At 49.9% G+C, this 14,615-nt stretch overlaps 1 protein-coding gene across 1 annotated transcript; it reads right to left on the reverse strand.

Moving 5' to 3' along the window:
• Window positions 1-2,165: 2,165 nt before the first annotated feature.
• PIPOX (pipecolic acid and sarcosine oxidase) lies at window positions 2,166-14,019 on the reverse strand. Its single transcript, XM_081844242.1, has 8 exons — window positions 13,841-14,019; window positions 12,287-12,435; window positions 9,026-9,239; window positions 7,869-8,051; window positions 7,605-7,757; window positions 6,266-6,418; window positions 3,847-3,922; window positions 2,166-2,646 (listed from the first exon to the last, which is right to left on the reverse strand). Exons 1-8 carry the CDS (start codon window positions 13,967-13,969, stop codon window positions 2,516-2,518), a joined length of 1,188 nt encoding a protein of 395 aa, XP_081700368.1. The 5' UTR covers window positions 13,970-14,019; the 3' UTR covers window positions 2,166-2,515.
• Window positions 14,020-14,615: the final 596 nt, after the last annotated feature.

Here is a 14,615-nt window from a genome sequence, read left to right on the forward strand (position 1 = left end):
CTGCAGTATACACCGGATTGCGCAGCGAGTGTGCAAGGATGCGCAGCAATTGTGCGGTTTTCCTAAGACTTCTCAGCTCCCCCCTGCCCCAGCCGAGTAAATTTTGCCAAGGCACTTGAGAGGGGAGAAGCTTCCCCCTCTCTGGCCCGGGGCCATAATGTCTGCGTGCTGGTAATGTGCCTCTATTAAGCTAAGCTATCTGATGATAATAAAATGGCACATTTAACTTTAAAACATTTCACTTGACTCTGCGAAGTGTGTGTGTGGAGGGGGTGGGGGGTGGAGAGCGGCTTCTTAGCCCACGAGGCTTCATCTCTTTCCATCTTCTTTCTTTTCTTTTAAATGAATCAGAATGTGAAATGACTTCTCTTTTAAGAGTTTATTGTTCGGCTGTGAGTGGCACTAATGTGGCAGGGACTTTGGGGCTGAGGGATAATCCCTATTCTCAGTCCATCTGTTATAAGGAGAGTTTGGCTGAACATCTGAAGCGCCTGCAGGATCAGGCCAAAGTGTGTGGGGGGGGGCTCATCTGGTCCAGCATCCCATATTCACAGTGGCCAACCAGATATCCCCCAAAAGGAAGCCCCCAAATGGGACCTGGGCTTCTTCGTGAGGAATTGGGTAGAATCCCGTCTGCATCTTTGACTTGACATCACCGTCCAATCAATGTCCAATTTTCCTCTTTTAAAAACCAGGGACTAGTGACTTGGCTGGTTTTTAAAAGATGAAAATTGGACATTCATGCAAAGCTGTCAATGTTTTCCTTTTTTTAAGGGAAATTCCCTTATTCCGAATAGGATTCCTTGCAAGAAAAGGGAAAAGTTGACAGCTATGCAAGACATCACCTTGCCAACAAAGGTCCGTATAGTTAAAGCCATGGTTTTCCCAGTAGTGATGTATGGAAGTGAGAGCTGGACCATAAAGAAGGCTGATTGCCGAAGAATTGATGCTTTTGAATTCTGGTGCTGGAGGAGACTCTTGAGAGTCCCATGGACTGCAAGAAGATCAAACCTCTCCATTCTGAAGGAAATCAGCCCTGAGTGCTCACTGGAAGGACAGATCCTGAAGCTGAGGCTCCAAGACTTTGGCCACCTCATGAGAAGAGAAGACTCCCTGGAAAAGACCCTGATGCTGGGAAAGATGGAGGGCACAAGGAGAAGGGGACGACAGAGGACGAGATGGTTGGATAGTGTTCTCGAAGCTACCAGCACGAGTTTGACCAAACTGTGGGAGGCAGTGGAAGACAGGAGTGCCTGGCGTGCTCTGGTCCAGGGGTCACGAAGAGGCAGACACGACTAAACAACTAAACAACAACAAATGACTTGGCTGGTTTTTAAAAGATGAAAATTGGACTTTCGTGCATAGCTGTCAACGTTTCCCTTTTTTAAAAGGGAAATTCCCTTATTCCGAATAGGATTCCTCGCAAGAAAAGGGAAAAGTTGACAGCTATGCATTCATGGAGTTAGACTAACGTAAGACAAAGTCCGAGGCCAACATCCCAAGGAATAGTACCATGAGAGAGAACCTCCAGGGTTCTTTGTGGTCCTTGTTCTTTGCAGATTGACAGCTGGTGTCAAACATGCACATCAGTGTTTATGATGCCACAACACAAAGAGGAGAGATTTGCTCATGTACAAAATCCCAGACCCTGCCCATTTGGGACAGCCTTGTTGGGATGTGGGTCTTGGTGACCACCCCAGATCCCTTTCCATTTTGTGATACTTCTGCTGCTGTTCCTTTCCATCAACCCGTTGGTTGAGTATTCATTCTGACTCGTTTGTGGGGAAGTTAAGAGGATGCACCCTGCATTCAAAGCACATTACTTCCCCCCGGGAATCCCGGGAACTGTAGCTTGCCCCTTGCGGAGCTGGAGTTCCTGGCACCGTTGCAAAGCCCAGTTCCCACGACCCCAGCTTTTGCTGCGCTACCTGGAATTGCAGCTCCGTGATTGAATCCCACCTAAAAATAGTGTTAGTCTTGAAGTGCCCATATCCATCAACCCCACAGTTATCTTTCTTCCCTAAAGACCGTAGCTGGAGAATAAAATGAGGAGTTGAAAATTGCTCCTCCAATGCTGTCTAAGCACATGTATCTTCGTGAGGGATTCCCCCCCCCCCATCTGAGGAGTAGGTGAAAAAAGGAAAGTCAAAAATAGAAACCACAAATTTTGTTTTCAACAGAAAGCAAGCATGTTATTTGGACAGAAACTGTCTCGTACAGTTAAAAGCTTCAGTACTTTCCATATATCTGGCCAATGAGTTAAACTTTATTACACTGAAAATACTGAACTCTTCCCATCAGCCTTGTTATTATTTGCTAATGCTTTGGATTTTCTCTTGCGTTAAAGAAAAAAGGGGGAAATAGCGGCAAGCTTTCACTCATTCAAAAAGAAATTATTTCTTAGGAGTTGTTCACATACACACAGCTGGCCAGGGTTTCCTGAGATTTCTAATTTCTCAGTTGGAAGATGAGGAAGGGGCATCCATTTCTTCCCACCTCCTGTCAATTTGGGGGTTTACAAGGGGGCCTTAAGCTGGGGTGAGAAGCGGCTGATCTGAAATGGGACCAGGTCGTAAGAGGGCTCCTCGCCCAAGCTCAGCTGGCAAAGGATCTTCCCAACGACAGGGGCAAACTTGAACCCGTGACCTGTGGAAGAGAGACGAAGTGAGAACAGATGCGGACAGCCAGCTGCTGCTGTCGGCGTAGACAACGCCAAGCAAGATAGACCAACCGTCGATCCCCCTTTGCCAGCTTCTTGCGGATGGGGGCTCCACATCTGCCTTGCATGCAGAACGTGCCGGGTTCAACCCTGCATGAAACCCTGGAAAGCCATTGCTGCCAGCCAGTGTAGGGATGATAACTGAGTTAGGCAGGCTGAAGCTCTGGCTCAGTAGAGAGCAGACTGCTATGTTCCTTCCCCGTTTGGATTTTTGTTCTAAGAACGTAAGAACTGCCCCGTGGTCTTCGGAGGAAGGGCAGTATGCAAATTTGATAAATAAATAAATGAAATAAATGCAAAGGGGCCACTGGATCAGGCCCATGGCCCTGTCTAGCCCAGCATCCTGTTCTCACAGTGACTGACCAAGGGCCTTTAATTGGAAATTGCTGCTTCCAACTCTGGAGGCAGAGAGGCAGATAGTAATAGTAGTAGTAATAATAATAATAATAATAATTTATTTATACCCCCCCCCATCTGGCTGGGTTTCCCCAGCCACTCTGGGCGGCTTCCAACAAAACACTAAAATACAATAACATATTAAGCATTAAAAGCTTCCCTAAACAGGGCTGCCTTCAGATGTCTTCTAAAAGTTTGGTAGTTATTTTTCTCTTTGACATCTGGTGGGAGGGTGTTCCACAGGGCGGGCACCACCACTGAAAAGGCCCTCTGCCTGGTTCCATGTAACTTGGCTTCTTGCAGTGAGGGAACAGCCAGAAGGCCCTCGGCCCTGGACCTCAGTGTCCATTCCTCTTTTAAAGCCATTCAGGTTGGTGGTTATTGCTGCCTCCTGTGGCAGGGAGTTCCATAGTTTAAAAGAAGTCCTTTCCTTTCTTCTGTCCTGAATCTTCCAGCATTCAGCATCATCAGATGTCCCTGAGTTCTTGTGTTACAAGAGAAAGAGAGCAGCTTTTCTCGGTCCACTTTCTTCAGGCCCTGCATAGTTCTAAACTCTTCTATCCTGTCGCATCTTACTTGCTTTTTCTCCAAGTTAAAATGTCCCAAATTAGAAAGCTATCTTACACTGAATCAAACCGTTGGTCCATTTAGCTCAGTATTGTCTACACTGACTGGCAGCAGCTCCCCAGAGTTTCAGGAAGAGCACCTTCTTGCTGTTCTCCGTTCCTTACCTGAAAATCCTGCCCCGATGACAATATTTCTAAAACGTGGATGGCGATCTAACACAAAGTCCTCATCTGGGGTGTTCTGAGGAGGCGTTGGTGATGAGAAAGAAAAGAAAAATCAATCTATGTTAAGACATACATACATACAATACATATGGTAAAGGGACCCCTGACCATTAGGTCCAGTCGTGACCGACTCTGGGGTTGCGACGCTCATCTCACTTTACTGGTCGAGGGAGCCGGTGTACAGCTTCCGGATCATGTGGCCAGCATGACTAAGCCGCTTCTGGCGAACCAGAGCAGCGCACGGAAACGCCGTTTACCTTCCCACCGGAGCGGTACCTATTTATCTACTTGCACTTTGACGTGCTTTCGAACTGCTAGGTGGGCAGGAGCAGGGACCGAGCAACGGGAGCTCACCCCGTCGCGGGGATTCGAACTGCCGACCTTCTGATTGGCAGGTCCTAGGCTCTGTGGTTTAACCCACTGCACCACCCATACATACATAAACCTTCCATTGCTGGGAGCTCTCAATTCTCTTTGATTTGATGAATTAGCTGGTGGAAAGTGCAGCCATCAGTCCCAGACATGGTGACCATGTGCGCAGTGCACAAGATTTTGGCAGGGGTACTTTTTTTTGGGGGGGGTCTCAAAGGCATAGGGGAACCTCATTGCCAAAATATGCTGCCTCTCCAACCTTCTCCATCTGCTCTTTCCAGCCCCGGGTCCTTCTCCCCATCTGCCTCTACTCCAGATCAGGTTGCCAACTTTTTAGGAGCGGAAAAGTGGCTCTGCTCCTCCGCCTTTAACTGCAGAAATGGGAGAGGGAAGCTTTGCTCATCACATCTTTCTGGGCCAGAAAAAAGCTCCCATCTGTTTGAATTTCCTCTGTGTCGGGCTGCTGCTTACTACATGCTTTGGAGTAGAGCCAGAGGGGAAAGTTGGCAACCCTGCTTCTCGTGCCTCCCCCATCCCAGCCTGCTTTGTCTAGTCTAGCTGGAGTTTTAGACTGGATCCTCAGCTTCTCACTGCAGTCTCTCCCTCCCTGGTCTCCCAGCTTCTGTGAATAATGACCCCCTACCAAACTTAATTGGATTGCCCCCATTTCTGTTCCTGGCAAAACTCCAGCCAACCTAAGGATTGCTCTGCGGCTGGTATCATCTAATCCAGATCCCTCCGGGACACTTAATGGTCCAGGCATGATGGATTGCTTTGTCCCCAGCGCCCGCCACTCCAAGGTAGACTGCCCCTTGACTATGGAGGCTCCATCTCTCAAGGGGGGATAATAGCTCCTGATAGCCCTCGCTTTTGTGGGGGGTTTTTGTCTGTTTCCATTTTGAAAAGCTCTCTGGGCCTCTGGCAATCACTCTGAAGTGAGGACCGTGAGTTTAATTATACATCATTTGAAGAAGTGCTTCCATCATCGGTCCTGAATGAGCCTCCTGCCAATCAATTTTCATACAGCGATCCGAGAATGATGGGAGAGAGAGAGAGAGAGAGAGAGAGATGTCTGCTTATCTTGATTGTTTTTAACAGTGGCACCATGGGCAGAAATCCAACAGGCGAAGCCTCCCTCCATTGCAACACCTCTCCTTTTTTTAACACACCAGTGTGAGAAGCGTCTCTCTAGAAACGTCTACAGTTTCCTCCACCGTGTTCAGGAAATACCACTCAAAGATGCTTGAGGAGGGAGGGGAATTGATAGAAGGAGGACATGTGGACCCTTGCTAAAGCAGCGGCACTGGCTGCCCATCTACTACCAATCAGGTTTTGGGGTTATTGCATTAATTTATAAAACCCTGATCAATTTAGGTCCAAGACAACTCAGGGACCTCCTGAACCCTTTTATCCCAATTTGATCCCTGCAGGAACGTCGTTGGTCATCCATGGAGTTGGTGAGGCTTGGTTGACCACAATGAGAAACCAAGCCTTTATTGGCATCAGTACAGTCCTGTGGAACTTTCTGCCACTGGAAATTCAGCAGGCATCTCCCTTGCCAACTTTTAAATGCCTGCTGCAAACCACCAGGCCTATGCAGACAATTAATAGCATATCCTTTCACAGTGGTTAATTGAGGTCTGCTTTTAACGCCTGATCTTGTATGGTTTTATGTTTTCATTTCTGCAAACTGCTTTGTTTTGCTTTTTAATCACGCAGGGAATAGACATTTTTTTTTTTAAATAAATAAATGAATAAACTCCTTGGTCGTTGAATCGGCTGTTGCTGGGTTGTGGAGCTTCTGATGATCATAGAATCATAGAATCACAGAGTTGGAAGAGACCACAAGGGCCATCGAGTCCAACCCCCTGCCAAGCAGGAAACAAACCAATTGCTGTTTCTGCCCGGTTTTGAACCGGGGACCTTTCGCGTGTGAGGCGAACGTGATAACCACTACACTACAGAAACCAGCTGAAATGATGCTTACCGTATACATGCAACGCTCCTGAACGGCTGGCTTGGGTTCAAGCCCCGGCAGATACTTGCTCACAAAATCCTGTAGGATGCGGAGGTCAGGAGCAGAAGAGCCTGGCTGGTCGGGATGGTCTGGGTCCACGGGGGCACCATAATGGTAGCAGACCTGTGGGAGGCAGGGGGAGAGCGAGGCTGCAGATCCACAGGGCAGCAGTCAGGAGGTGACAGGTTGAATTCCAGGCATCTCCAGTTAGGGCCAAAGAAGACCCTGCCTAGAGTCCTGGAGAGCTGCTGCCAGTCAGTGTGAGCAGCCCTTAGCTAGATGGCGAGTCAGCCCATGGTCTGTCTCATTTTAAGGTAGCTACAGAGGTAAGGCTGAGCTGGGGCAGAAATCCAATCCAGATTGCATTGAAAGGAGAACTTTCCTAATTCACACTTCACAGACCTTCCTCTCTGCTGCTCCAGAACCCAAACCAATGAATTCATATTGCAGGAAACGAGTTTCCGGCATTGATTTAACTTATTTCATACAATTTATATACTGCTTGATTGTAGAAAAAATACCTTAGAGCCATTAAACATTAGGAAGAACTTTCTGGTGGCAAGAGCTGTTTGACAGTGGAACGGACTAGCTGGGATAAGGGCGGGCTCTCCTTCCTTGAAAGGTTTTAAACGGAGGCCAGATCACCATCTGTCAGGCCTTGTTTAGCTGAGATTCCTGGGGTTGGACTTGATGGCTGTGGGGGTCCCTTCAAACTCTACAGCTCTTGGATTCTATGGAAACAGCAGCCATCCCTCGAAATCCACACTTGAGTTTTGCAGTGCAGTTTTCCCAGGGGTCAGCAAACATTTTCAGCAGGGGGCCGGTCCACTGTCCCTCAGACCTTGTGGGGGGCCGGACTATATTTGGGGGGGGGAATGAATGAATTCCTACACCCCACAAATAACCCAGAGATGCATTTTAAATAAAATGACACATTCTACTCATGTAAAAACACACTGATTTCCAGACCATCTGTGGGCCGGATTGAGAAGGCGATTGGGCCGGATCCAGCCCCTGGGCTCTAGTTTGCCCACTCATGAGTTTTCCAGTCAAGGAGCATCTACTGAGGGACGCATGGTATTTTGTGAACTGCTCGGATATCTTCGGATGGTATATAAATTTAATAATTAATAAGACAATAATCTGCTAGAGTGTGCATGAGAGAAATCTGCACGCAAACGCCAAAATTTAGAAGCAAATACACGGCATACTGATGCGGAAATGTGGAGAATTGGGAAGTCTCTTCCGACTGCCTTTGTGTCCCTGATCTCGCCTCCTTCCCCACTGCCACCCGGCCCCTTCCTCTCACCTTGACAAGACCCGGGTACTCGCCAGCCGGCAGCCCATAGAGATCTCGCTTCTCCCCGTTCAGGTTGATCCCGAGGAAGCAAGGCAGCTTCTCCAGGACGCTTGGGGGGCTCCCAGCTTTTGCCCTCCAGTAGCAGACAGCGATACGCAGAGGCTGGAGGGAGGAGAGAACCACAACATAAAAATGGGGCTTCTTCTGTGCCATCTGCCTTCCTTCTGGCTGGCTTTGGGGGGGACGACGACATGTCAAGGGTCTGCCGCTTACCTGGAGAGGCAGTTTCAGCCCTAACGGGGCCAGGAGGCGGTTGGCCCAGGCTCCTGCGGTCACTACGAGGTGTTTGGCACGATACTCCCCTTGGCTGGTGGTCACGGTGATCACGGCCCCAGGAAGGATCCCGTGGACCTTCTCTCCATCACGGATGGTCCCTCCATAGCGTTGGAACTGGTCCTAGAGGGGAAAGTGGGGAGAGTGGTCATTTGGGGGGGGAGATATTTGGGTCAGGCTCTGCCCCCTCCCGTCATTAGCTAAGAGTGTGTGACTGTGTCTCTGACCCTGCCCAATGAGGTTGCATGGCCTTTGCCCCCCGCCACCCAAAAGAATGCGGATTGCTAGGTGGCGCTGTGGGTTAAACCACAGAGCCTAGGACTTGCTGATTAGAAGGTCGGTGGTTCGAATCCCCATGACGGGGTGAGCTCCCATTGTTCGGTCCCAGCTCCTGCCCACCTAGCAGTTCAAAAGCACCTCAAAGTGCAAGTACATAAATGGGTACCGCTCTGGCGGGAAGGTAAACGGCGTTTCCGTGTGCTGCTCTGCCACGCCAGAAGAGGCTTAGTCCTGCTGGCCACATGACCTGGAAGCTGTACGCCAGCTCCCACAGCCAGTAAAGCGAGATGAGACCACAACCCCAGAGTCGGCCACGACTGGACCTAATGGTCAGGGGTCCCTTTACCTTTACCTTTTTTACCCCAAAGAAAAGGTTTTCCACCTTGCAAGAAGTTTTGTAAGGTGTATTATTTGAAATATTGCAAAAAAGATAATGAGGAGAATTATAAGTTAAGGATAATTAAAGGTCATAGGAAATTTAAAAATGCATAATAAGTGAGAAAGAACGGAAAATCATCAGAGGTGTTGACGGAAGTCCTAAAATATTGTATAAGATGAGAAGTTGTGTTGTATGAATGTCGGAATTAATATGTTAAAAAACCAATAAAAATGTATAAAAGAAAAGAAAGAAAAGAAAAGGTTTTCCACCTCTGGCTTTGGTGTAAGTAAAGAAGACAGGCCGCTGCCTGCAAGGAGCTTACAGTCAAGAGTTCTGGAGCAAAGGGAGAATGCGAGAGGCAAGAGTGAAAAGAAAAAGAATTGGGATGAAATCTCTCTCTCTCTCTCTCTCTCTCTCTCTCTCTCCACACCCTTGTTACCTGGCCAGCTTTTACCGCCTTGTCAGCAAACAAGATCCCGGCGGTGTGATCACACACAGCCACCTCTCCGCCACACAGGTGGATTCCTGGGAATCTTTGGGCCAAGCTCTCTGCTGTTAGTGCTTCGCTGGGGACATGGTTGCGCTGCATGGCATCCCAGAACCTTTGAAACGCAGGGTTGTCCTTGCGCCCCAGAACCAACATTGGTGTCTGCCTGTAAGGAGAGAGGATGGGTTTGCAGTTGAGGCTGCTGGAGTGACCTTGGAGAAGCCCGGCTTTCGGCGGGTGGGGGGAAGAAGCTTATGGGGTTAGGATCATATAATTGGGGAGTTCAAAAGGGCCATCTAGACCAACCCCCAGCAATGCAGGAATCCCTGGCAGGTGGCCATCCAGGGTGGCCAAACACCTCTTACCGTCAGAAAGGTCTTTCTAATGTTTAGTTGGGATGTTGACATTGGAGTCCATTAGTTTGGGTCTTACCCTCTGGAGCAGTAGAAACTTGCTCCATCTCCCATGGAACAGCCCTTCAGATATTTGAAGATAGCTCTCACATTCCTTCTCAGTCTCCTCTTTTCCAGGCTACACATACCCAGTTCCTTCAACTGTTCCTCATCAGGCTTGGGTTCCAGACCCTTGATCATCTTGGTCACCCTCCTCCTGCTTGTCGACATCCTTCTTAAATTGTGGTGCCCAGAACTGGACACAGGACTCCAGGTGTGGCCTGACCAAGGCAGAATAGAGCGACACTCTGCCTTCCTTCAATCTGGACACTAGACTTCTCTTGATTCATCAAGAGCTGAAGATCATCTGAGGTCACCCACCAAGGCTGGTGAGGAGCAATGCGACCTGGAGAGTGGCCTGAGGTCAGGATACAGAGGTCTGGGGGGTGCATTCCCCCCCCCCGGGCCCAGAGGTTCCCTGCTCCTGCATCAAAACACAATGGGAAAGGTTCTGTCCCTGCAGTTGCTGCCGGTCAGAACAGGCAACACTGGCCAAGGTGAACCAACGCCCTGAAACCGCTCATGGAGGCAGCTTCCTAGAGAGGTGTTGCCAGCCGGTCCTCATGAACAGAGCTGGCGTCAGGGAGACGGTGCCAGCCCTTCCCTGGGCTTGTCGCTAACAAGATGGATGGGTCTATTACGTCTGACCCTGACGAAATGAAAAATCATTTAGACGTGCATTTCCTTAATGGCGCTTCCTTTATAGAGTCACATAAATTACAGGGGGAATCTGTCTTGGCTCTCAGTGGGGCAGGGAGCGTGTCGGGGGGCAGGAGGAGGGGAAAAGAGGGATCTAGAGTCAGGTCTGGGTGGGTGGGAGAGAAAATATGCTACTTTTGGAGAGAGGGAATGTAGAATGCAGTGGCAGAACATCTGTTTTGCATGCAGAAGTCCCTGCTTCAATCCCCCATGGCGTCTCCAGGTAGATCTAGGGAAGACCCCCTGCCCGAATTCCTGGAGAGCTGCTGCCAGTCAGTGCTGACAATACTGAACTAGAAGGACCAATGTGCTGTCTCAGTATAAGGCAGCTCATGACTCTCTGTGACTTGAACCTTGCATTGTTTTAAGGTGAAAGGCAGTGGTACTTCTGGACTTGGGCTTGGGGAGAGACCCCCTGCAAGAAACCCCCTTCCAGTCAGTGTAGTTAGTAGCCTGTCCTGAGTGAGATGGACCCGGGGTCTGACTCGCTAGGAAACAGATTCCTAGGTTCCCATTTTGACCATTTATCATGAGGACTTAAGAGCAAGGCAGAGTCCTCTGTTCCAACCTATTTTGCTGATGAATCACTTCCAACAAGGACCTTTGACAGTGCAATTTAAAAAAAGCGTACCAAGCAATTGCATATTTGGAATCAACAAGGAAAATGCCATATGTGTAGAGAGTTGAAACAGTTCCAAATAAAAAATAATGTATACTATTGCACGCCATCCAATCTCTGAGCGGTGTGAGATTTCAGGGGTTCCAGGGTTTGTGATTCCTTTTGGGAATGCGGCACAGCGGAGCCTGTGGTGTCTTTAGGATATATGGTTCATTGGCACAACCTGAGCCTGCGATGGAGGGGTTCACAGCATGAACACCCCCAAAGGGTCTTGCTTCTCCCACAGCCACAGCTGTCAGGAGTGCGTGCAGGAGCCAGGCCCTGTGACCAGTAGGACTTTGCAGGACTGGGGCCTTCCTAAGTTTGTTCTGAAGAGGCAAGGTGCGGCCACACAGGTGAGGCCGATTGGTAACTCTTAGCACCTGGTGGCAAGAGCGGGGAAGGGATATAAGGTCAGCATTTCCCTTCGGCTCTTTGCCACAGCAACATGCTTCCTGCCTTGCTGCCTTTGGCTTCTTGTGTCCTGATCCTTGAATCTCGGCTTCTTGACTCCTTGCTTCTTGATCCTCAGACCCCTGACTTTGTGACTCCTTGCTTCCTGACCCTCAGACCCTTGGCTTCTTGACTCCCGGCTCTCTGACCCTCAGACTCTTGGCTTCCTGACTCCTGGCTTCTGGACCCCTGTTCCTGCTTCCCACCCTGCCATCTTGCCCCCGGTCCTGACATTCCCCTGCTGGGACTTTGCTCGCCTGTGAACCAGACCGTGGATTCAAATCAAACCTCATGCTCTGTCTCTCCAGTTTTTCCAGCTCACTTCTTTTACTGCCAACTCAACTCTCTGGTTTTTGTCCTTCTAACTAACTGCAGACTGGGAGACACCCCCCCCCCAATTTGTCGACTGGCACAGAGCCCCCTCTCCTTTGCTCTCTTAATGTCCCCTCCCCCAGGTGATCACCTGAACACAGAGAGCTGGCCTGGCTTGATTAGCTGTTAACACTCGCTGGATCCAGGAATTTAGCTACACCCAGGAATACCTGCATGCACAGTTAAAAGGCCCTGCCTGCTCCTTCAACGATGCTTGTGAGGAACCAGCTCAGGCATAGGCAAACTCGGCCCTCCAGATGTTTTGGGACTACAACTCCTATCATCCATAGCCAACAGGGCCAGTGGTCAGGGATGATGGGAGTTGTAGTCCCAAAATATCTGGAGGGCCAAGTTTGCCTATGGCTGAACCAGTTTATCACTCTGCTGTGATTCCTGCATTGCAGGGGGTTGGAATGGATGACCCCTGGAGGTCCCACAATTCTATGAATACACAAACAAAGACATATGTGCATATACATTATATACCATTTCAAATACGCTTGAAGCACAACCACAGAGGGACCCCGCTTCCCCTCCTCACAAGAGCGCTCCCCCCATTTCTTCCCGGAGGCTCCTCACCTGTGGAGTTTGGTGCCTGCCTCTTCCTCCAGCTCTGCCCAGAGGCGATAGGCCTCTCCCAACATGGCCGTGTAATAGTCCTGGGGGTAGGCGCTGCGGATGATTCGGCTCTGTCCATGGGAGCTTCCTCGGGTGTGGGGCAGGGGGAACTTGTAGGGCAAGAGAAAGAGAAGGAGGCAGCCTGAGACCCCAAACGTCTGACTCAGTAGATGGCCGCTTCCGGCTTTCCAGCAGAAGGGGGTCTGTTTTATTCCATTACAGCTGAGGTACTCTCGGTTTAATAGGTAAGCTGGCCTGAAGGACTTTTTATTTACAAAAGTGGGATGTAAAAGTTATAAAATATACATATATCGGTGTGGGGATGCATTGAAGCAGCAAGTTAGCAAGTGAGAGGACTCTCTACTCCCAGTGGAGGACAGGATCAGGTTTAAGGTGCTGGTTTTGACCTTTAAAGCCCTATACGGCCTAGGACCCTCGTACCTACGGGACCGCCTCTCCTGGTATGTCCCACGGAGGACCTTACGGTCTTCAAACAAAAACATCTTGGAGGTCCCAGGCCACAGAGAGGTTAGGCTGGCCTCAACTAGAGCCAGGGCTTTTTCGGCCGTGGCCCCGATCTGGTGGAACGCTCTGTCACAAGAGACTAGGGCCCTGCGGGACTTGACATCTTTCCGCAGGGCCTGCAAGACAGAGCTGTTCCACCAGGCCTTTGGCCAAGGCACAGCCTGACTCCCTCCATTGGCAATCTTTGCAGAGCTGTGGCCCAATGGTTGCCATTGGTTTGATTTGAACTGATTTTATAATGAATTGATTTTAGAATGCTGTATTATTTTATTGTTGTTAGCCACTCTGAGCCCGGCTGGGGAAGGCAGGATATAAATATTTTTTAAAAAATTATTATTATTTAAAAAATCTTCTCTCCCCCCCCCCCCCACTTTTTGAAACCACCAGCATTGAGGAGGAGGACTGATGGGAGCCATGGGAGCCAGACGCAGCATGAGTTTCCCTGGCACCCAGGGGGCCATGGGAGCTGAACATCCCTTGGTGGCAGAGGAACTCAGACAGGTGGCACCTGGTGTCCCAGAGACAGATTGCTTTCAAGTGGGACAGGGAACCTAGAATTCTCAGACATTGAAAGACCACAGCCCTCTTCATCCCTGACCATTGGTCATGCTGGCTGGGAGCGGGTGATGACGGGAGCCAGAATCCAACCCCATCTGGAGCGTGACACGGTCTCCAGTCCCAGCCTTAATGATGCCGCTTGATTCTCCCTTCCCCTGGGAAACATACACAAGGACCAAATAAATTAGACATAAATCAGAGAAAGTTTCCATTGAGAAGAGAGTCGCTGCTGCCGGCCAGTGTGAACAATACTGAGCCAAATGGACTGGTGGTTTGAACTGGCTTAGGGCAGCTTCCTGAGTGCCTGGTATTGTGCAATGGGGGGTGGGCTGCCCATGTGGGATCAAATGCCTCCACCCCACCCCCCGGCCTTTGGGACGGTAGCAGCATTTTCGGAGGGGTTTGTGGGTGGGTGTTTGCAAAGGGGCATACCTGCTCCAGCAAGAGGGTCTTCTGCCCCCTCTTCGCCAAGTGGTAGGCAGCAAACGTGCCCTGGATCCCGGCTCCCACCACAATGGCATCGTAGAAGCGGCTGGGCCCAGCTGTCTCTGTGGTAGCCATGGCAGATCTTTCTCCCCGACTGGGCTTTGCTCCTCGCTGTGGGGAGCTGAGCCAAGGGGCAGGGCCAAAGTCCAGAGTCCCAACTTGGACGCCACTCAGTAACAAGAAAGGAAGCTGTTTACACGGAGTTGGGCCGTGGGCCCAGCTGGCACAGTACTTTGTACACGGACAGGCAGAAGTTCTCTGGGGTTTCAGGCCCCTCCTGGGGGTCTGGACCTGGAAGATTCTGCATGCAAAGCTCTATACCACTGAGCTGTAGTGCTGCCCCTGAAAATAATAATAATAATAATAATAAATTTTTATTTATATCCCGCCCTCCCCAGCCGAAGCTGGGCTCAGGGCGGCTAACAACAATCAAAATAATCCAACGATTCTAAAAACATTTCATAATAAAAATTAATTAAAATCAAATTGATGGCAACCATTAAGCAAAATTCTGTGCAGATTGCCAGAGGAGGGGGGTCAGGCTGCGCCCTGACCAAAGGCCTGGTGGAACAGCTCTGTCTTGCAGGCCCTGCGGAAAGATGTCAAGTCCCGCAGGGCCCTAGTCTCTTGTGACAGAGCCTTCCACCAGATCGGGGCCACAGCCAAAAAAGCCCTGGCTCTGGTTGAGGCCAGCCTAACCTCTCTGTGGCCTGGGACCTCC

The sequence above is a fragment of the Podarcis erhardii genome, assembly GCF_964252035.2.
Source record: "Podarcis erhardii genome assembly, chromosome: 16".
In the NCBI taxonomy this organism is placed as follows: domain Eukaryota; kingdom Metazoa; phylum Chordata; class Lepidosauria; order Squamata; family Lacertidae; genus Podarcis; species Podarcis erhardii.